The sequence below is a fragment of the Sesamum indicum genome, unplaced genomic scaffold (genome assembly GCF_000512975.1).
Source record: "Sesamum indicum cultivar Zhongzhi No. 13 unplaced genomic scaffold, S_indicum_v1.0 scaffold00227, whole genome shotgun sequence".
Lineage (NCBI taxonomy): Eukaryota > Viridiplantae > Streptophyta > Magnoliopsida > Lamiales > Pedaliaceae > Sesamum > Sesamum indicum.
Window position 1 is genome coordinate 67,378 of NW_011628121.1, and position 22,991 is coordinate 90,368.

At 44.2% G+C, this 22,991-nt stretch overlaps 2 protein-coding genes and 1 pseudogene across 2 annotated transcripts; 2 read left to right on the forward strand and 1 right to left on the reverse strand.

Annotated features, from left to right (window-relative positions):
- Nucleotides 1–1,184: 1,184 nt before the first annotated feature.
- Nucleotides 1,185–3,220, forward strand: LOC105179854. The gene is made up of 4 exons (XM_011103490.1): nucleotides 1,185–1,287; nucleotides 1,597–2,286; nucleotides 2,402–2,860; nucleotides 3,039–3,220. The coding sequence occupies exons 1-4, from the start codon at nucleotides 1,185–1,187 to the stop codon at nucleotides 3,218–3,220; spliced, it is 1,434 nt and encodes a 477-aa protein (XP_011101792.1).
- Nucleotides 3,221–9,887: 6,667 nt separating this feature from the next.
- On the forward strand, nucleotides 9,888–17,576 carry LOC110011406 (annotated as a pseudogene).
- Nucleotides 17,577–19,806: 2,230 nt separating this feature from the next.
- On the reverse strand, nucleotides 19,807–22,778 carry LOC110011407. Its single transcript, XM_020691455.1, has 5 exons — nucleotides 22,541–22,778; nucleotides 21,079–21,314; nucleotides 20,587–20,745; nucleotides 20,008–20,388; nucleotides 19,807–19,920 (listed from the first exon to the last, which is right to left on the reverse strand). Exons 1-5 carry the CDS (start codon nucleotides 22,776–22,778, stop codon nucleotides 19,807–19,809), a joined length of 1,128 nt encoding a protein of 375 aa, XP_020547114.1.
- Nucleotides 22,779–22,991: the final 213 nt, after the last annotated feature.

A 22,991-nucleotide genomic window follows, 5' to 3' on the forward strand; every position in this document is an offset into this window, starting at 1 on the left:
ACTGATGTGGATATTATTGAGGTGGGAAACCAGTTTATACACTGCCGTGTCACTATTAGAGCATTACAAGAGTATGTTGATATTACTATTGTGTATGGTGCTACTGAGGTCTCTGATAGGCGAGAATTATGGGCCTCTCTAGAATCCTTAGCTGCCCAATGCATTAATAAATTTAGGCTGGTTGGAGGTGACTTCAATGCAGTCAGGGATCTCAGTGAGGTATGTGGTACGTCGGGAGATATAAGAGTGGCAATGGAGGAATTTAATACGTGCCTACAGAATACTGCGCTTTTGCCACTACCGATGCAGGGTGAATGGTACACATGGCATAATCGTAGTGCTAGCCCTCGCAACCTGTGAAAGCGACTTTATCGGCTATCCAATGATACATGGACTTTGCGGTTTCCATCAGTATTCTACCAATGCCTCACTCCACGGACATCGGATCACTCGCTGATGGTGGTTAATGGGGATAATCAGCAGCAATTTGGAGGTATGTTCCGGTTTAACAACTTCCTTACTCTATCACCAGATTTTATTCCTAGCGTGCAAAGTATATGGCAGCAACAAATAGTGGGAGTGCCTATGTTCTCAGTCACCCGCAAACTCAAGGCACTCAGACCTATTTTTCGAGAACAGAGGAGAAATAAAGGGGATCTTTCTCACAATGTTGAGTTGGCAAGGGGGTTCCTGGAGCAGGCCCAAGTGCTGGTAAGCTCGAACAGACAGGATGAGCTTATTCTTCTATTGGAGCACTGCAGTCGGCTTGTGTATGCTAAGGCGGCCGCATTGGAGAGGATCATGCTGCAGCAGAGGGCAAAGATGGAATGGATGAAGGGTGGTGACCAGTGCTCCAGAGTGTTCTTTCGTAAAATTGCCCAAAGAAGGACTGCTAGACGGATCATGCAAATTAATGATGCCCAAGGAATTACAATTACGGAACCAAATGCAGTCATACATGAATTTATCTCCTATTATCAATCCTTACTAGGGGGTGACAGGCGTCAGAGGGTGATTGACCTTCGGTTTCTTTGACCTTGGGCGAGGCATATCATAACAACTGAGGAGGCAGGCCGCCTACTTGAACCGTTCTGTGCAGAGGATATAAAAAAAGCTATTTTTGACATCGGCGAGGATAGAGCACCTGGACCTGATGGGTATTCATCAGGATTCTATAAAAAAGCATGGCCGGTGGTGGGACAGGAGATAACGAAGGCAGTACTGGATTTCTTTTCTACTGGAAGCTTCTTAAACAGATTAATAGCACAATTGACGGTTATCCCCAAGGTACACTCTCCCACATCTGTTGCAAATTTTCACCCTATCTCCTACTGTAACGTACTTTATAAAATCATTGCTAAACTTATTGTCCAAAAATTGAGTGTGATATTGGACAAGATTATCAGCCCCTGCCAGGCAGCTTTTGTCCCTGGCCAGAGCATAGGGGATAATGTTATGTTAGTACAGGAACTCTTCACTGGTTACAATCAGGCCCGACTCCCACCGAGATGTGCTTTGAAAGTTGACATTCGGAAGGCGGTATCAGTGTCGAATGGGATTTCCTGCTATCGGTGCTTCAGCTTTTTGGTTTCCCAGAGACTTTCAGTCGATGGGTTGAGGAGTGTATCAGTTCACCTTCCTTTTCGGTGGGGATGAACGGAAAGCCACATGGATATTTTGCGGGTGCCAGAGGGCTTCGACAGGGCGACCCCTTATCACCATATCTCTTCGTCCTTGTGATGGAGGTTCTACATATGGGAATACTACAGCTTTGGAAGTGTGACGATCTTAGAATCTTCCAACTGGGGTTTGCTGATGACTTACTCCTATTCTGCCGGGCCAATACTGCATCTGTTCGTGTCTTCAAATCTGGATTAGATAGATTTGCTAATTGGTTGGGGTTACGCCTCAATGTTGAAAAAAGCCACATCATCATATCCCGATCAGCCCAGAATATACGAGAGGAGCTCATATCCCGATCAGCCCAGAATATACGAGAGGAGCTACTTGCGGTGTTGGGGTTTCAGGAAGGCCACTTATCGATGAGGTATCTGGGTCTACCATTGATCCCTTCTCGATTATCTATCGCCGACTGCCAACCATTATTGAGTAAGATCGATACACGGATCAATGGTTGGGAGGGATTGGCACTGTCATATGCCGGCAGGGTACAAATCATTAAGTCTGTTCTTGTGGCTATGGGTGTTTATTGGGCTTCAGCATTTATTTTGCCAAAAGGGGTCATTAAAAACATTGAGAAGCGATTGCGAGCCTTCCTATGGAGAGGTACGGGAAATAGTGGATACCCTAAAGTTCCATGGAAGGAGATTTGCAAACCGAAGGAGGAGGGAGGCCTTGGCTTTAAGGATATGGGAACTCTTAATCGAGCATTGATGTGAAGTCATCCGATGTGATAGGACTTCTATTTGGGTCGAGTGGCTGCGGCATGGCAGACTACGAGATGATTCGGTATGGACTATCCCGGAGAATCGTGGACCATGGGGATGGAGAAAAATGTTGAGGTTGAGAGGCTGGTTACGCTCAGTGGTGGAATATCGCATTGGTGATGGAAGTGATTTTTTCTTATGGAAGGATCCCTGGCATCACCTTGGGCCCCTCCTTGACAGACTTCCGCGGGGACCCAACAGTCTGGGATTGCATGAGTCTACCATGCTAAGCTCGGTTATCTGTGAGGGTCATTGGCACTGGCCATTGATCATGGACATGGAATGCGTGGAGATTACAGACGTGCTGCCTCGGATCCATGGGGGTACAGATCGTATTATATGGAAACGCTCGAGTGGGAAACCCACCACCCAGGAGTTCTATCGGGCTATGATACTAGCAGGACCGAAAGTAGGTTGGATTTCACTACTTTCGGGTTCTTTAAAGATCCCGCGAAATTTGTTTATCCTTCGGCTCACTATCCTGGAGAAGCTCGCAACGACGGATAAACCATGGCTTTCCCATCTTGGGTGCTGCGTGGTGTGCAATGAAGACATGGTGGAGTCACATAACCACCTGTTTTTCCACTGCAGATTTAGTAGAAGATGCCTCAGTAGTATTCGGCGCATTGTACGATTCCAGTGGCCTAATCGGGATTGGGTCAGTGATGTTGAATGGGGTGCAAGAAAATGGCGTGGGAAGCACATCATCAATATATCCTACCAATGCCTGCTTGGATCGTGTGTATATCATATTTGGAGGGAGAGAAATCTGAGACGTTTTGAGCACGAGGAGTTGCCCCCGAGTGTAGTGGCCAACTTAATAGTAGAAGATGTTCGGCAACGTATACTTAGTATTAAGTTTCCTAGCTCTATTAGCACATGTGCCTTGTATAGACTGTGGCGTATCCCTTGGCCTGTCGAGGGAAGCGCCTAATGAGGGACACTGTTGTACTATACTTTCTTCTTAATGAAAATTACACTTACCCAAAAAAAAAAAAAAGACTCTGATAGAGTCAATATCAGCCCGACATAATAGCAACAGATCATCCGCAAATCCCAACTGAAAAACTCTGGCTGTGTCACACTTCCAATGGAAAGAAAATACTTCATTCTGATCAATTAACTGTAGGAAACCCAAATGTAGGACTTTCATCACAAGCACAAATAGGTATGGCGAAAGAGGGTCACCCTGCCGAAGCCCTTTGGCTCCCTTGAAGAAACCATGAGGTTTCCCATTCAGCACAACAGAAAATGAGGGTGTAGTAACACACGCTTCAATCCATTTCAAGAAAGTAGAGGGGAACCCAAATAGCTCCATCACAGCAATCATGAAATCCCATTCTACCGTGTCATATGCCTTTCGAATGTCCACTTTTAAAGCACACCAGGGTGGTAGACGAGTCTGGTTATATCCGGTAAAAAGTTCCTGCGCCAGCATAATATTGTCTCCAATGCTTCGTTCAGGCACAAAAGCCGCTTGGCACGGACTAATTAGTTTGTCCAGTATCACACTCAACCGTTGGACAATGAGCTTAGCAATAATCTTGTACAACACATTACAGCAAGATATAGGCCGAAAATCACCAACAGTCATAGGGGAATGTACCTTTGGTATGAGCGCCAAAAGCGTTGTATTTATCTGCTTCAGAAGTCGGCCTGTTCTAAAGAAATCCAGCACTGCCGATGACACCTCCTGCCCCATTATAGGCCATGCAGCTTTGAAAAAACCAGATGAATACCCGTCCGGCCCCGGAGCCTTATCTTCAGCAATGTCAAAAACCGCCTGCTTGACATCAGCTGGTGTGAATGGCTCAAGTAGAAATCTAGCATCCTCTTCACTCAAAAGTTGTCTAGCCCAAGGTCTAAGGAATCGGATACCTATCACATCTCCTCGTCGTTCCCCACCAAGAAGGTTTGGTAATACGTGACAAACTCATTGATTACTGCTCCTGGTTCTGTGTTAGTGGCTCCATGATCATCATTAATTTGTAAGATTCTCCTCACCGATCTCCTTTGAGCAATCTTACGGAAAAACACTCGGGAGCACTGGTCTCCCCCCTTCATCCACTGCATTTTTGCTCGCTTGAAGCATCATCTGTTCAAGTTTGGCTGCTTTAGCTAATACTAATCTGCAGCAGTGTTCCAGCTGTAAGTATAGTTCATCCCGCCTGTTTGAGCTTACAAGCAATTGCGCCGTCTCAAGAAACCCTTTAGCCAGCTGGACGTTATGTGATAAGTCTCCTTTATTCCTCCTCTGCTCTCTGAACACCGGTTTAAGAGCTTTGAGTTTCCTAGTTACCGCATACATCGGCACTCCTATGATGTTATGCTGCCAGATCTGCTGCACACTGGGAATAAACTCTGGTGATCGAGTGAGGCAATTATCGAATCAAAACATACCTCCATATTGTTGTTGACTATCCCCATTAAGCACCAGCGGTGAGTGATCTGAAGTTCGTGGGTTGAGACTAGTATAAAATGATGTCGGGAATTGAGCCATCCATCTATCATTAATCAGCATTCGGTCCAATCTTTTCCAAAGGTTCCGTGGATTAGCACTGCAATTATGCCACGTATACCATTCTCCCTGCATGGGTAATGATAGTAATCCTGCATTCTGAACGCAGCTATTAAACTCTTCCATTGCCATTCGAATATCACCTGATGCTCCACATACTTCACTTAGATCTCGCACCGCATTAAAATTCCCTCCAATGAGCCACGGTATATCAACACTTTGCACGAAACCAAATGCAGTCATACATGAATTTATCTCCTATTATCAATCCTTGCTAGGGGGAGACAGTCGTTAGAGGGTGATGGACCTTCGATTTCTTCGGCCTTGGGCGAGGCATATCGTAACAACTGAGGAGGCAGGCCAACTACTTGAACCGTTCAGTGAAGAGGATATAAAAAAAGCTATTTTTGACATCGGCAAGGATAGAGCACCTGGGCCTGATGGGTATTCATCAGGCTTCTATAAAAATGCCGGGCCGGTGGTGGGACAAGAGGTAACGAAGGCAGTACAGGAGTTCTCTTCTACGGGGAAGCTTCTTAAGCAGATTAATAGTACAATATTGACGATTATCCCCAAGGTACACTCTCCCACATCTGTTGCAGACTTTTGCCCTATCTCCTGCTGTAACGTACTTTATAAAATCATTGTTAAACTTATTGTCCAAAGATTGAGTGTGGTTTTGGACAAGATTATCAGTCCCTGCCAGGCAGCGTTTGTCCCTGGCCGGAGCATAGGGGACAATGTTATGCTAGCACAGGAACTCTTCACTGGTTATAACCAGGCCCGACTTCCACCGAGATGTGCTTTGAAAGTAGATATTCGGAAGGCGTATGACACAGTCGAGTGGGATTTCTTGCTATCGGTGCTTCAGCTATTCAGTTTCCCAGAGATATTCAGACGATGGATTGAGGAGTGTATCAGCTCACCTTCCTTTTCGGTGGGGATGAACGGAAAGCCACATGGATATTTTGCGGGTGCCAGAGGGCTTCGACAAGGCGACCCATTATCACCATATCTCTTCGTCCTTGTGATGGAGGTTCTACACATGGGAATACTACAACTGATAGAATAGGACATGAACTTCGCATTCCATTGGAAGTGTGACGATCTTAGAATCTTCCAACTGGAGTTCGCTGATGACCTACTCCTATTCTGCCGAGCCAATACTGAATCTGCTCGGATCTTCAAATCCGGACTGGATCGATTTGCTGATTGGTCGGGACTATGCCTCAATGTTGAAAAAAGCCATATCATCATATCACGATCAGCCCAGAATATACGAGAGGAGCCGCTTGCGGTGTTGGGGTTTCAAGAAGGCCACTTACCGATGAGGTACTTGGGTCTACCATTGATCTCTTCTCGATTATCTATCGCCGACTGCCAACCATTACTGAGTAAGATCGATGCACGTATCAATGGTTGGGAGGGATTGGCACTGTCATATGCAGGTAGAGTATAAATCATTAAGTCTGTTCTTGTGGCTCTGGGTGTCTATTGGGCTTCGGCATTTATTTTGCCAAAAGGGGTCATTAAAGACATTGAGAAGCGACTGCGAGCTTTCTTATGGAGTGGTACGGGAAATATTTGATACTCTAAAGTCGCATGGAAGGAGATTTGCAAACCGAAGGAGGAGGGAGGCCTTGGCCTTAGGAATATGGGTACTCTTAATCGAGCATTGATGTGCAAAATACTTTGTGAAGTCATCCGATGTGAGAGGACTTCTATATGGGTCGAGTGGCTGCATCATGCACCGATTACGAGATGATTCGATATGGACTATTCCGGAGAATCGTGGGCCATGGGGATGGAGGAAAATTTTGCGGTTGAGAGGCTGGTTACGCTCAGTGGTGGAATATCGTGTTGGTGATGGGAGTGATTTTTTCTTATGGAAGGATCCCTAGCATCACCTTGGGCCCCTCCTTCATAGATTTCCACGAGGACCCAACAGTCTGGGATTACATGAGTCTACCATGTTGAGTTCGGTTATTTGTGAGGGCCATTGGCACTGGCCATTGATCACGGACATGGAATGTATGGAGATTACACACGTACTGCCTCAAATCCATGGGGGTACAGATCGTATTATTTGGAAGGGTTCGAGTGGGAAACCAACTACGCAGGAGTTCTATCAGGCTATGATACCAGCAAGACCAAAAGTAGGTTGGAATTCACTACTTTCAGGTTCTTTGAAGATCCCACGACATTTGTTTATCCTTTGGTTAGCTATCCAGGAGAAGCTCGCAACGACGGATAAGCCATGGCTTTCCCATCTTGGGTGCTGCGTGTTGTGTAATGAAGACATGGTGGAGTCTCATAACCACCTGTTTTTCCATTGCCGATTTAGTAGACGATGCCTAAGTTGTATTCGACGAATTGTACGATTCCAGTGGCCTAATAGGGATTGGGTCAGAGATGTTGAATGGGGCGCAAGAAAATGGCGTGGGAAGCACATCATGAATATATCTTACCGATGCCTGCTTGGATCGTGTGTATACATATTTGGAGGGAGAGGAACCTGAGACGGTTTCAGCACGAGGAAAGACACCCGAGTGTAGTGGCCAACTTAATTGTAGAAGATGTGCGACAACGTATACTCAGTATTAAGCTTCCTAGCTCTATTAGCACATGTGCCTTGTATAGACTTTGGCGCATCCCCTGGCCTGTCGAGGGAAGCGCCTATTGAAGGACACTGTTGTACTATTATTCTCTTTCTTATAATGAAAATTACACTTACCCAAAAAAAAAAAACACTTTGCATGGCAATAGTCTCTAGAGCATCCCACAACTCCCTCCTGTCCGTCACCTCCATAGCTCCATAAATCACAGTAATTGGCATCTGATTGATGCAGTGAAAGTATATTAACAAGGCAGTGGATAAATTGTGTACCATATTCAACCACATCAACATCTAGAAAATTATCATCCCACGCAATCCACACCCGATTACCAACCAACCCATAATCCACAAACCATTTCCAATGTGGTAGTAGGAAAGATTGAATAGCGGCTTATTAATACGAACACGAGTTTCAAGAAGACCAAGAAACTGTAACCTGAACTCAGCAACAATGTCCTTCACAGCTAGCTGATGGTCTCTTTTGTTCAAGCCTCGAACATTCCATATTGTTGCATTTAACATTGGTCACCAATAATGGGGCTGCTTTGATTAGTACTCCGTGACATCTCATCTGCATCCTCATGAAAATGTAGAGCATCAAACGTATTATACATAACTATCTCCTTACCGTTCTCCTCTCGACTCGGCCTTATGCCACCACCACGAGGAGGTTCATGCTCATCTCTCTGCTTATCCACCGCTCGAGTTGGTGGTATTATCTCCTGATTAGGCAATGGTGGCGGCCTCGCAACTCCCGTTTTAGGAATGTAAACGGCGACCGGTGGTTTAATCGGTTTGGATGGTTTATTGAGTGCACAGTCCTTGGCCGAGTGCCCTAACGTCATACAGCTGGTACATTTGGGAGGTATCCATTCATATTCCACGTCAATTTTGCACGGTATCTCTCCTCATCAGGCGTCATAATAATAATATGTTTAGGTAATGTCGATCTTACATCCAACATCACGGATACATGAGCAAAGTCCAATCTCGTGCATGCTCTCGTAATCGCATCAGGATATAGGGGTTTGCCAATACCCCTTGCCACCGTACTGAGGCCCTCATCTGTCCATAGTTCTATCGGTAAGTGTCGTAATTTTATCCAAACAGGAACCTGTGTATGTTGTAATTTCCTTATCACCATTCCTGGCTCCCATTTCTGCAGTTAATTGGTTGTCCTTGAAACAACCATGGTCCGCCTTCAATTGCTTCTTCCATATATGCAGCTGTCTTGAACGGGAAGAAGAAAAAACCGTTTGTAGTGGCCTTTACCTCCCGCAATCCAGGCCAAACGGAGAAGGCAAAATCTTTAACATGATAAAAATACGATTGTTTCCCCAGAAAACCGTAGTGGTCTTTCACTTGGTTGACCCATTTCGAATAGCTTCCATCGTAGGTCTCACAACTATTTCACCATTTTGTATTGTAGGGGGTATATATGAAAGCGTCCTTCGAGAAGAATTATTAAAAATGTCTGCAATTTTGTCATCCACGCCCACATTCGTATTTGCATTTAATGGAATGTTACCCACAAACAAACCCATAGGAAAGGAGCGCACTTGTGTAGGAAATTGATGGATTTTTTCTACATTATTGCTGATGTCATGCATTACATCAGCAGCTGCATCATTGATATCAGCATCTGCATCAGCCTCCACGTCAGCGCCTGCATCATCAACTTGTTGCTGCATTTTTCTCGCCGGAAATACATCAATCATCCCTCCCTCCAATGAAATATCGGTTGCCGCTGGTAGCATACTGCCAGTCATCGTCAACTGCTGCAAAGTCGCCGGAATCTGCCATTGTTCCGGCGAAGAAGAAGAACCAGCAGCATTCCGTTTTGATGCACCCAAACCAACGTTCTCCCCCGTCTTTTTTCCGTCAGACTCACCCTCCTTCGCCGGCAGCAGACATCTCCTCGGCTTTGGAAGTCCAGCCGTCGCCGGCGCAGCCCAAGTTCGCTGCAAATAACTTCGACCAAATCTATTCTCCCATCGTTTTTTTAGATCTTGAAGCGCAGCCCTAGCAGAATCATCTCCATCCAAGACCTTGTTAGCCAACCCCAAGAACTCATCTAGATTGAAGGTTGCCGGTGAATAAATTCCAGATCGTCAGCCATTAACGCCTTTCGAAGCTCCAAACCCTAGTTTTGGGTTTCCTTGTACAGTCGCCAAGGAGTTGTCTTTGGCCATGGGATCAACTCCCCCAATCCTTACGACGTTGTTGCATCCTTAAGTGGCCTGAAACGATTGATCTTCCATCGTTGTTAGGTTGTGCGACCGTTCATCTTCAACAAACCCTAAAAATGGCGGCGTTCGATTTTCAGACGTTTCCGGCATCAAGTTTACTTCTTTCATCTGCACTGAAGTTTCTTCTTCTCCCAAGTGGCATGGATGTCCATCTGCCGGCGGGATCCCGTCATGAATCGACGGCAAGCCAAAATCCGTTGTTTCATCTTCCTCACGAGCAATCGGGTTTTAGATCGGAAACTCTCTCCGGACGTCCTTCTGCCGCCGGCCAGTACCTTCCTCATTTGCCTCGTCGTTGGCCGGCCCATCGTCGACGGTCAGCCCTTCGCCGGCGACCCCATGGCTGGTCGTGAGTTGCAATTTTTGTGTGTGTGTATTTTTTGGTGTCCTAGTGTGTGTGAGAGAAGAATGTGAAGAGTCCATTTGGGTTAAGTTTCGTCGAATTCTGAAAATGCTCAAAATTTAGCTGTTTTGCACACAGCCCTTGAGTTTACTGATTATGCTCTTGTTTGGTGGGATCAGATGCAAAAGGAACGGGTTAGGAATGGTGAACGTCCCATCACAACATGGGAAGAGATGAGAGCAATCATGAGGAGAAGGTTTGTTCCATCCTATTATCGTCGTGAGCTTCACAACCATCTCCAACGTCTTACTCAAGGTTCTAAAAGTGTTGATGAGTACTACAAGGAGATGGAGATTGCCATGATTCGAACTAACATTATAGAGGACAATGAAGCAACTATGGCTCGTTTCTTGCATGGGCTCAATCGAGATATCGCCGATGTTGTGGAGATGCACCACTATGTAGAACTTGAAGAGATGGTACACCAAGCCATCAAGGTGGAACAACAACTCAAGCGAAGAGGACATTTGAGGAGGACTTCTAACTCATCGGCATTCGGTCCATGGAAGAACAACCCCAAGAAAGACACCCCTACTACATCAAAATTCAAGCAGGCAGATCCTAAACATGATGACAAAATTGCTGCCAAAAAGGTACAACCTGAACCCAATTCTTCAAGAAATCATGATATAAAGTGTTTCAAGTGTCAAGGAAAAGGACACATAGCAAGTGAGTGTCCTAACCGACGTACAATGATCTTCAACAATCATGGAGAGTTGGAAACCGAGGAAGAAATCACCGACAAAGAGGAATCATCAAAAGAAGATGGTGATGGAGAGTATGCCGAAGAAGGAGAATTGCTTGTTACTAGAAGAACCCTTAGTGCCCAGATGTAGGAGGAAGATAATTTCCAAAGAGAAAACTTGTTCCATACACGCTGTCAAGTTCATGGAAAGGTATGTAGTATGATTATTGATGGTGGAAGTTGTTGCAATGTTGCAAGTACTGAATTGGTTCAAAAATTAAGTCTACCTACTTTCAAGCACCACCGCCCGTACAAGCTTCAATGGTTGAATGAGTGTGGAGAGCTGAAAGTGACCAAGCAAGTAAAGTATTATTTTCAATTGTAAGATATAAGGATGAGGTTTAATGTGATGTTGTACCAATGAAAGCATGCCACATACTGTTGGGAAGACCATGGCAGTTTGATAGGCATGTAACACATGATGGATTCCAAAATCGTTACTCTTTTGTGCTTCGAGAAGAATCGATAACTCTCAATCCGATGAAACCAAAATAGATTTTGCAAGATCAAATCTTGAGAGAAAAGAAAAGAGAGTGTGAGAAAAGGAAAGAGAAAGGAAAAGAAGAAAGTGAAAATGAGAGTGCAAAAAGAATGAAAGATTTAAAAGAGGAAGAGGACTACGACAGGGTGATCCTCTATCTCCATACCTTTTCGTGCTGGTTATGGAAGTTCTGCACTTAGATCCTCTATCTCCATACCTTTTCGTGCTGGTTATGGAAGTTCTGCACTTAGGATTCCTACAGCTTATTGAATAAGATATGCAGTTTTCCTTTCACTGGAAGTGTGAGCCTGCAAGGGTCTTTCAACTGGGATTTACAGACGACATACTTCTTTTATGCAAAGCTGATATAGACTCAATCAGAGTTTTCAAAGAGGGACTTGATCGTTTCGCGGAGTGGTCGGGTCTCCGGTTGAATGTGCAAAAAAGTCACTTAATTATCTCCCATTCCGCTCAAGAATGGAAAGATCAGATGTTGGCGGTCTTGGGCTTTCAAGAAGGGCACCTCCCGATAAGGTACCTGGGTCTTCCTCTGATTTCATCTAGATTGACTATTGCTGACTGTCAACCACTTTTATCAAAAATGGATGCACGAACTATGGGATGGGAAGGACTCTCATTATCTTATGCTGGGCATCTTTGAATCATCAAATCCATACTTTCATCTTTGAGTTTATATTGGGCGTCTGCTAATTGAGAAGAGGATGAGAAACTTCCTATGGAAAGGCACTACGACTAATGGCTACGCCAAGGTAGCATGGATTGATGTGTGCAGACCAGTGGAAGAGGGGGGACTTGGATTCAAGAACATTACAAGCTTGAACAAGGCATTAATGAGTAAAAGGCTTTGTGATGTTATCCGATGTGACCGGACCTCAATATGGGTGCAGTGGCTCTACCATGATCGGCTACGTGACACATCTATTTGGACGATTCGAGACCACGGAGGCTCTTGGGGATGGAGGAAATTACTACGTCTCCGTCCTTTCCTACGCTCTAGTGTGGATTATCAGATTGGAAACGGAGCTACTTTCTATATTTGGCAGGACCCATGGCATCACCTCGGACCACTCATTGAGCGATTTCCACGGGGCCCGAGATTACTTGGTATTAATGAATCGACCAAGCTCAGTTATGTTATTTCAGAGGGAGAGTGGCATTGGCCTCCCATTATAGATTTTGAGTGTTTGGAGATCACCCACACCTTGCCACAGATTTGTGGAGATCACCTACAAATTAATTGACCCCCCAGGGCCAAAAGTAGGCTGGTCTTCACTACTTTCGGGCTCCTTGAAGATACCAAGACATGTGTTCATCCTTTGGCTCGCAATTCTTGGCAAACTTCCCACCACGGACAAACCATGGCTATCCCATTTGGGAGCCTGCATCCTATGTGACGACGGAAGTACAGAAACCCACTCTCACTTATTCTTCCAATGCAGATTTAGCCGGCAGTGCCTTACAGAAATACGCAGAAGAATTCGATTCCAATGGCCCAATAGGAATTGGGAAATAGACATTGAATGGGCGACAAAAAAATGGAGAGGAAAGCACATTGTCAACATAGCTTACCGTTCACTACTAGCTGCATGTGTCTATCACATTTGGAGAGAGAGGAACCTGAGGCGATTTGAACATATTGAACGGACACCGAACACCATTGGTATGATGATCATCGACGACGTCAGACAGAGGATCCTCAGTATCAACACTGATTTGTCAGTTAGTACACGAGCATTATATAGACTATGGCGTATCCCTTGTCCTGTCAAGGGAGAAACCAATTGATGATCAAATTGTTGTACTATACAATTATTTTTACTTAATGAAAATTACATTTACCCAAAAAAAAGAAAAAGAAAGCAAAGTTACGAGAGGAAAGAAAAAGGAGAGGGAAAAAGAAGAGAATGAAGAAAAATGAGCGTAGTTCTGGACAAGTTAATTAGTCCCTACCAATCAGCCTTCATCCCGGGAAGAAGCATTGGGGACAACATCATGTTAGCACAGGAATTGTTCACAGGCTATAACCAGATACGCCTTTCCCCAAGATGTGCACTTAAAGTGGATATTAGGAAGGCCTATGACACGGTCGAATGGGACTTCCTTGTTGCGGCTTTACAGCTCTTCGCTTTTCCAACTACATTCATTAGGTGGATTGAGGAATGCATTACGATGGTCTCAATGGAAAACCTCACGGGTTCTTTATTGGAGCGAGAGGTCTAGGACAAGGAGACCCGTTATCTCCTTACCTTTTTGTACTTGTCATGGAAGTTTTACATCTGGGATTCTTACAATTAATTGAACAGGATATGCAATTCACTTACCATTGGAAGTCTGAGCCAGCTAGGATATTTCAGTTGGGTTTTGCAGATGACCTCCTACTTTTCTGAAGAGCTGATATAGACTCTATCAGAGTGTTCAAGATGGGGCTGGACAGGTTTGCAGAGTGGTCAGGCCTCCGGTTGAATGTACAAAAGAGTCACCTAATTATCTCCCGGTCTGCACACGATAGGAAAGAACAGATGCTAGCAGCTTTGGGCTTTCAAGAGGGGCACCTTCCGATGAGGTACTTGGGTCTCCCTCTACTATCAGCTACATTATCTATTTATGACTGTCAGCCACTTTTATCTAAAATCGATGCACGTATTTCTGGATGGGAGGGAATATCATTATCATATGCTGGGCGGGTACAAATCATCAAATCTGTACTTTCAACACTGAGCTTGTATTGGGCATCCGCATTTATCTTACCGAAGGCTGTAATTAAGGAAGTTGAGAAACGCCTTCGAACATTCCTATGGAAAGGAACCTCACAGACGGGATATGCCAAAGTAGCATGGAAAGATGTTTGTAAACCGGTTGAAGAAGGGGGTTTAGGAATTCAAGATATTGGTATTCTTAATCGTGCCTTAATGACAAAGAAATTGTGCAATGTCATTAGATGTGACCGAACATCTATCTGGGTAGAGTGGTTGCAGCACGGACGATTACAAAACAATTCCATTTGGCCAGTTGGCGAACGGGGAGGATCGTGGGGTTGGAGAAAGTTGCTTCGGCTTCGCAGCTCTATCCAACCAATGGTGGAGTTTCATATTGGAGATGGGAGGACCTTCTATCTTTGGAAGGATCCATGGCATCAACTTGGACCCCTACTTCCTAGATTTCCACACGGACCTACCTTACTTGGACTGGAAGACTCTATTAAACTTCATTCGGTCATTGATAGGGGCCAATGGCACTGGCCCCTCATCACGGATTTGGAATGCCTCCAAATCACTTATACACTACCTCAGATTCATGGAGGTGATGATAGGATCATTTGGCGATTTCCTGATGGGCAACCCACTACCCAAGCACTTTACCCACTTTTTAGCCCCCCTGGACCGAAAGTAGGCTGGACTTCACTACTTTCGGGATCTCTGAAGATTCCACGCCATTCATTTATCTTATGGATGGCTATTCAGGAAAAGTTACCGACAACCGACAAACCATGGCTAATACATCTCGGTGGGTGTATTCTTTGTGACGAGGAGGCATTGGAGACACATACGCACCTTTTCTTCCGATGTCGTTTCAGTAGACTATGCCTTGCAGCTGTCGGCGGATTATTCGATTCCCTTGGCCCAACCGGGAATGGGCAAGGGACGTTGAATGGGCAACGCGAAAATGGAGAGGGAAGCATATCATTAATGTAGCCTATCGAGCATTACTTGGATCACTCATATACCATATATGGCGAGAAAGAAATTCAAGACGATTCCAGCAAACTGAGCATCCGGCAAACATTTTGGCTTCCTTTATTGTTGATGATGTTAAACAGAAGATTTTGAGTATTAATATGTCTAGTTCTATTAGTACAATTGCTCTTTATAGACTCTGGCGTATCCCTTGGCCTGTCGGGGGATAAACCAATAGACTGTTGTACTGTACCATTATCTTCATAATGAAAATTACATTTACCCAAAAAAAAAGAGAGTTTACTAGTTGCTAGGAAGTGTGAAATCAAGGAAGCTTTGTTTTCTCAACAAAACCTCATAGTACTTGTATACAAAGAGGCTATGTTGAATTCTAACGACCTAACCTCTTCTTTGCCTAGTGTTGTTACATCTCTTTTGCAGGATTATGAAGATGTCTTTCCGGATGAGATGCCACCAGGTTTGCCACCCATTCGAGGGATAGAACATCAAATTGACTTCATTCCGGGAGCATCCTTGCCAAACCGCCCAGCATATCGTACCAATCCCGAAGAAACCAAAGAGATTCAAAGGCAAATCCAAGAATGGATGGCCAAAGGTTATGTGAAGGAGAGCCTTAGTCCTTGTGCAGTTCCGGTGTTGCTCGTACCTAAGAAGGATGGCACATGGCGGATGTGTGTCGATTGTCGAGCCATTAACAACATAACAATAAGATATCGCCATCCTATTCCTAGGATAGACGATATGCTTGATGAGTTAAATGGTTCAACTATGTTTTCTAAAATTGATTTAAAAAGTGGTTATCATCAAATTAGAATAAAAGAAGGAGATGAGTGGAAAACCGCTTTCAAAACAAAGCATGGGCTTTATGAGTGGTTAATTATGCCATTTGGACTTAGTAATGCACCTAGTACATTTATGAGATTGATGAATCATGTTTGAGTGCATTTATAGGCAAATTTGTGGTTGGTACTTTGACGACATCCTTATTTATAGTAGGACTTTGGAAGAGCATGTAACACATTTAAAACAAGTCCTAGAGGTTCTAAGAAAGGAAAGGACATTTAAAACAAGTCCTAGAGGTTCTAAGAAAGGAAAGGTTGTTTGGAAACTTGAAAAAGTGTGACTTTTTCACTAACAAAGTTATTTTCCTTGGTTTTGTTGTAAGTAGTGAAGGAATCACAGTTGATGAAGAAAAGGTCAAAGCTATTCAAGATTGGCCAACCCCTACCTCTATTGGAGAAGTGAGGAGTTTTCACGGCCTTGCAAGCTTTTATAGGCGATTTGTGAAGGACTTTAGAGGAGTTTTCACGGCCTTGCAAGCTTTTATAGGCGATTTGTGAAGGACTTTAGCACCATGGCAGCCCCATTGAATGAGTTAACCAAGAAAAATGTTCCATTCAAGTGGGGAAACGCACAAGAGAAAGCCTTTCAAGCTATAAAAGAGAAGCTTACCCATGCACCTTTGCTAGCCCTTCCCGACTTTGGTAAGACTTTTGAAATTGAATGTGATGCAAGTGGGATTGGCATAGGAGGAGTTCTTATGCAAGGAGGTAGGCCGATTGCATATTTCAGTGAGAAACTTAGTGGGCCAACACTTAACTACCCTACATATGACAAGGAGCTTTATGCATTGGTTAGAGTATTGGAAACTTGGCAACATTATTTGTGGCCAAAAGTGTTTGTAATACATTCTGATCATGAATCACTCAAGTATATTAAAAGTCAAAGCAAGCTTAGCCGTCGACATGCAAAGTGGGTAGAGTTTATTGAGTCATTTCCATATGTGATCAAGCACAAGAAAGGTAAGGAGAATATTGTTGCTGATGCACTTTCAAGAAGGTATGTTTTACTTTCAATAATGGATGCTAAAATTCTTGATTTTGAGTTCATCAAAGATTTGTATGGTAATGATGTTGATTTTGGTAAAGTATTTGGAAATTGCAGCGCAAGCATTGGATGGGACAAATTCCATTTGCATGATGGATTTTTATTTCGAGCCAACCAGCTTTGTGTTCCTAATTGTTCTATTCGTTCATTATTGTTAAAGGAAGCACATTCTGGGGGTTTGATGGGTCACTTTGGTATTTCTAGAACTTTGGGGTCTTGACCGAACACTTTTATTCACCAAAGATGCGTAGAGATGTTGAAAAGTTTGTGGGAAAATGTATAGTTTGTCATAAGGCAAAGTCAAAGCTTAATCCCCATGGATTGTACATGCCTCTCCCTATTCCTAGTGTACCTTGTGAAGATATTTCAATGGACTTTGTTTTGGGATTACCTAGGTCTAAGAGGGGGAGAGATTCTATTTTTGTTGTTGTAGACAGGTTTTCCAAAATGGCACACTTTATAGCATGCCATAAAGTTGATGATGCCTCTAATATTGCTTTTTTTTTTGGGTAAATGTAAATTTTATTAATAAAGAGTAATGGTACAGTACAACATGTGATCATCAAATGGTTTCTCCCTCAACCCAAGGGATACGCCATAATCTATACAATGCTCGTGTACTGACTGACGAAGTTAAATCAACGCTAAGAATCCTCTGCCTGACGTCATCGACAATTAGGATACTCAATGTGGCCGGTGTCCGCTCAGTGTGTTCAAATCTCCTCAAATTTCTCTCCCTCCATATGTGGTAGACACATGATACAAGTAGTGTACGATAAGCGCTATAAATAATGTGCTTACCTCTCCATTTCCGCGTCGCCCATTCAATATCTGTTGCACAATTCCTGTTAGGCCAGTGAAAACGAATCCATCTGCAAATCTCAAAAAGGCATTGACGACTAAATCTGCATTGGAAGAATAAATGTGCATGAGATTTTATAGCTCCCTCATCGCACAATATGCATACCCCCAGGTGAGATAGCCATGATTTGTCCATGGTAGGTAGTTTGCCAAGGATTGCGAGCGATAAGATGAACGAATGACAAGGAATCTTCAAGGAGCCCGAAAGTAGTGAAGACCGTCCTACTTTCGGCTCGGGGGGATCAAATAATCGGTAGAGGGCCTGAGTAGTAGGTTTCCCTTCGTCACATCTCCACACCACCCGATCCTCACCTCCAAGAATAAGCGGTAGGTTATGTGTGATCTCCAAACATTCGAAGTCCGTGATGGTAGGCCATTGCAAATCACCGAACTGAGTTTTGCAGATTCTTGAAGTCTAAGATGACATGGACCACGAGGGAACCGCTCAATAAGTGGACCCAAGTGATGCCACGGGTCCTGCCAAACAAAGAATCTATCTCCATTTCCAATCTTGTAATCCACGATAGAGTGAAGAAAAGGACGGAGCCTGAGCATTTTCCACCATCCCCAAGAACCTCCATGTTCACGGACAGTCCAAATTGATGTGTCCCGTAATCGCTCTTGGTAAAGCCATTGAACCCAGATGGATGTCCTGTCACACCGGATAACATCACATAATTTCTTGCTCATTAATGCGCGATTCAAGGTAGAGATGTCCTTGAACCCGAGTCCCCCCTCATCTGTCGGTCGACACACATCTTTCCAGGCTGCTCGTACCCTTCCATAGGAAATTCCTCAATCTCTTCTCAATTTCATTGATAACTTTCTTAGGTAGTATGAATGCAGATGCCCAGTATAAGCTCAATGCAGAAAGTACGAATTTTATGATTTGTACCCGCCCAGCATATGATAACGAAATCCCTTCCCATCCAGTTATGCGTGCATCGATTTTTGAAATAAAAGGCTGATAGTCAGAGATAGACAGTCTAGAAGAGACTAAGGGGAGACCAAGATACCTCATCGGTAGATGCCCCTCTTGGAAGCCCAAAATCTCCAACATCTGATCTTTCAATTCTTGAGCCGAACGGGATATGATTAAGTGGCTTTTTTGAACATTCAGCCTAAGGCCTGACACCTTCGCAAACCAGTCCAATCCCTCCTTGAAGACTTTGATAGAGTCAAAGTCAGCTCGACAGAAAAGAAGTAGGTCGTCTGCAAATCCCATCTGGAAAACCTTGGAACTCTCACACTTCAAATGATAGGTGAATTGCATGTCCTGCTCAATTCGTTGCAGGAATCCCAAATGTAAAGCTTCCATAATGAGGACAAATAGATAAGGCGATAGTGGGTCTCCCTGTCGTAATCCTCTCGCTCCAGTAAAGAACCCATGAGGTTTTCTATGGAAACCAATTGAGAATGATGTCGTGGAAATACACTCCTCGATCCACCTTGTGAACTTAGGTGGGAATCCGAACAACTGCAAAACTGCTAACAAGAAGTCCCACTCCACCGTATCATAGGCCTTCCTGATATCATCTGGAAAACCTTGGAACTCTCACACTTCAAATGATAGGTGAATTGCATGTCCTGCTCAATTCGTTGCAGGAATCCCAAATGTAAAGCTTCCATAATGAGGACAAATAGATAAGGCGATAGTGGGTCTCCCTGTCGTAATCCTCTCGCTCCAGTAAAGAACCCATGAGGTTTTCTATGGAAACCAATTGAGAATGATGTCGTGGAAATACACTCCTCGATCCACCTTGTGAACTTAGGTGGGAATCCGAACAACTGCAAAACTGCTAACATGAAGTCCCACTCCACCGTATCATAGGCCTTCCTGATATCCACTTTAAGCGCGCATCTTGGAGGTAGGCGCATCTGGTTATAGCCCGAGAATAGTTCCTGGGCTAGCATAAATATTGTCCCCAATGCTTCTTCCCGGAATAAAAGCTGTCTGACAGGGGCTAATAATCTTGTCTAGCAAAACACTAAGTCTCTGAACAAGTAGTTTTGCAATGATCTTGTATAAAACATTGCAGCATGAAATCGGTCTAAAATCATTAACCGATATAGGAGTGTGTACCTTTGGTATTAGAGCCAAAATTGTGGAGTTGATCTGTTTCAGTAGTTTTTCGGTGGAAAAAAAATCCAGAACCGCCCTCGTTACTTCTTCCCCTATCACAGGCCAAGCCGCCTTAAAAAACCCTAACAAGTAACCATCAGGTCCCGGCGCCTTGTCTTCAGCGATATCAAACACTGCTTGCTTCACATCATTCGGCGATATTGGTAGGAGTAAGTGGCTCGCTTCCTCATCAGTAATACAGTGCCTCGCCCATGGTCTAAGGTATCGAATATCCACTGTCAACCGTCGTCTGGTACCTCCTAAAAGGTTCTGATAGTATGAGACAAACTCATGGGCGACCTCCCCTTGATCCGTGTGTGTGGTACCATTCTCATCATTGATCTGCAAGATTCTCCTCATTACTTGTCTCTGAGCAATCTTACGAAAGAAAACCCTGGAACATTGGTCTCCGTCTTTCATCCACTGCATCTTAGCTCTTTGCTGCAACATAATTTGTTCGAGTTTTGCCGCTTTAGCATAAACGATTCGACAGCAATGTTCCAGGAGTAAGTAAAGCTCATTCTGTTTGTCAAAGCTCACCAATTGTTGTGCCTCATCGAGAAAACCTTTGGCTAATTGGACATTCAGCGTCAAATCCCCCTTATTCCTCCTCTGTAGTCGGAAGACCGGTTTAAGTGCCTTCAGTTTACGTGTCACGGCATACATAGGTATACCAACAACCTCATGATGCCAAATGCTCTGTATTGGGAATGAACTCAGGTGAAAGGGCCAGATAGTTATCAAATCGAAACATACCTCCATTAAGTTGTTGTGTATCCCCATGTAGAACCAGTGGCGAGTGATCAGATGTCCGTGGTGTAAGACTGTGGTAGGATGAGGTAGGGAACCTTGCCAGCCAACAATCGTTAATAAGGATCCAATCCAACCGCTTCCATAAACTCCGCGCGGTTGTACTGCAATTATGCCATGTAAACCATTCACCTTGCATTGGAAGTGGAATCAGGCCCGCCTCCAGAATACCGGTATTAAATTCTGCTGTAGCATCCTTATATCTCATGAAATGCCACATACCTCATTAAGGTCTCGTACTGCATTAAAGTCCCCTCCCACCAACCACGGGACATCTGAGCACTGCTGAGCGAGTGTTTCCAGTGTAGTCCACAAAATCCAACGGTCAATCACCTCAGTTGCACCATAAACAACAGTAACAATAATAGATTCATTGACAGCTTTACTAGTGATACGACAGTGCACGAATTGTTCACCCAGGTCAAGAATATGGACATCAATAAAATTCTCTTCCCACCCTAGCCATATACGGTTTCCAATGGAATTATAATCAGTAAACCACTTCCATTGAGGGTGCAAATAGGACTGTATATGCATAATATTATTCAGTTGAACACGCGTTTCAAGTATGCCCAAGAAATGTAACCTGAATTCTGAGACAAGGTCCTTTAATGCAAGCTGATGGTCTTGTTTATTCAGCCCACGGACATTCCACACGGCAAGGTTCAACATGGGTCATGATTAATGGGGCTGCTTGTGTTAGGACCCCTCGAGGATTTACCTGCGTCATCAATCCCTAAGCACTTCTCGCTCCTCACGTCTCGGTATGTCAACCATTGTCGGTCTCATCGATTTTCTGCTCTTTTCATTGTTTGGTTGTGGTAGAGGAATGTTTGTTTTTGCCACATACACAGCTACTGGTGGTTTACTCGGTTTGTGTGGTTTGTTCAGTGGACAGTCCTTTGCCATGTGCCCCAAAGTCATACAGTTTGTGCATTTTGGAGGTAGCCATTCGTATTCAACAAGGTGTTTCCCCTCCATTTTCATCTGGTGTCATGACTATGATATGTTTTGTCAACGTATGTGCTATATCAATCATCACACATACACGAGCGAAATTCAATCTCGTGCATGCTCTCGTTATTGCATCCGGGTAAAGAGGTTTACCCACTCCACTAGCAACCATACTCAATCCCTCAGTAGTCCAATATTCCATAGGAAGGTGTCTGAGTTTAATCCAAACAGGTACATGCTTATGTTGGTGCTTTCTCATGGCCATACCTGGTTCCCACTTTTGCAAAACTATTAGTTGTCCTTGGAACAACCAAGGTCCCCCTTCGATCACGTCTTCCATATCAATGAGTGTTTTAAATTGGAAGAAAAAGAATCCATTAGTTGTCGCTGTGACCTCCCTCAGTGCTGGCCACATCGAATGAGCGTATTCCTTCAAATGATGATAATACGGTTTTTTCCCCAGAAAATATCCGACAGCCGTACCAACGTTTGGATCCATCACGTACTGTGTCCAAGGACGGCCGGACTATAGTTTCCCCATTTTGAACCGTTGGGGTCAATAAAAGATAACGTTTTACGGGATGAGTTATTAAACACATGAGCAATTTTATCTTCATCAATTGCATTAGGGCTAGCATGTAGTGGTATGTTCCCAACAAATAATCCAGTCGGAATAGGTCTAGTTTGCTTAGGAAAAATTCGCAATTTTTTACATTATTGATGACTTCACAGCTGACATCATCAGGGCTTACATCATGGCTGACATCATCAGGGCTTACATCATGGCTGACAACATTAGGGCTTGCATCATGGCTGACATCATCACGGCTTGCATCATGGCTGACATCATCAGGGCTTGCATCATGGCTGACATCATCAGGGCTTGCATCATGGCTGACATCATCAGGGCTTGCATCATTGATGACATCAGCAGTGTATTCAACCAATTCTGCTGCTGCATCACCCATCTTCATCTCCACGTCATCTGCTGCGTCAACGCTGACGTCAACCCTACGTCATCAACTCGCTCCAAATCATCGCCCATGTCAACCCCATGCTCCTCCACCTCAGCACCTACTTTTCCCACGGAGGCAACCACGTCAGCAACACAGTGCACGTCACAGTTCGTTGGAAGTCCAAGAGTCGCCGACGTCAATCTGTTCTCTTCGTTTCTGTGCAAA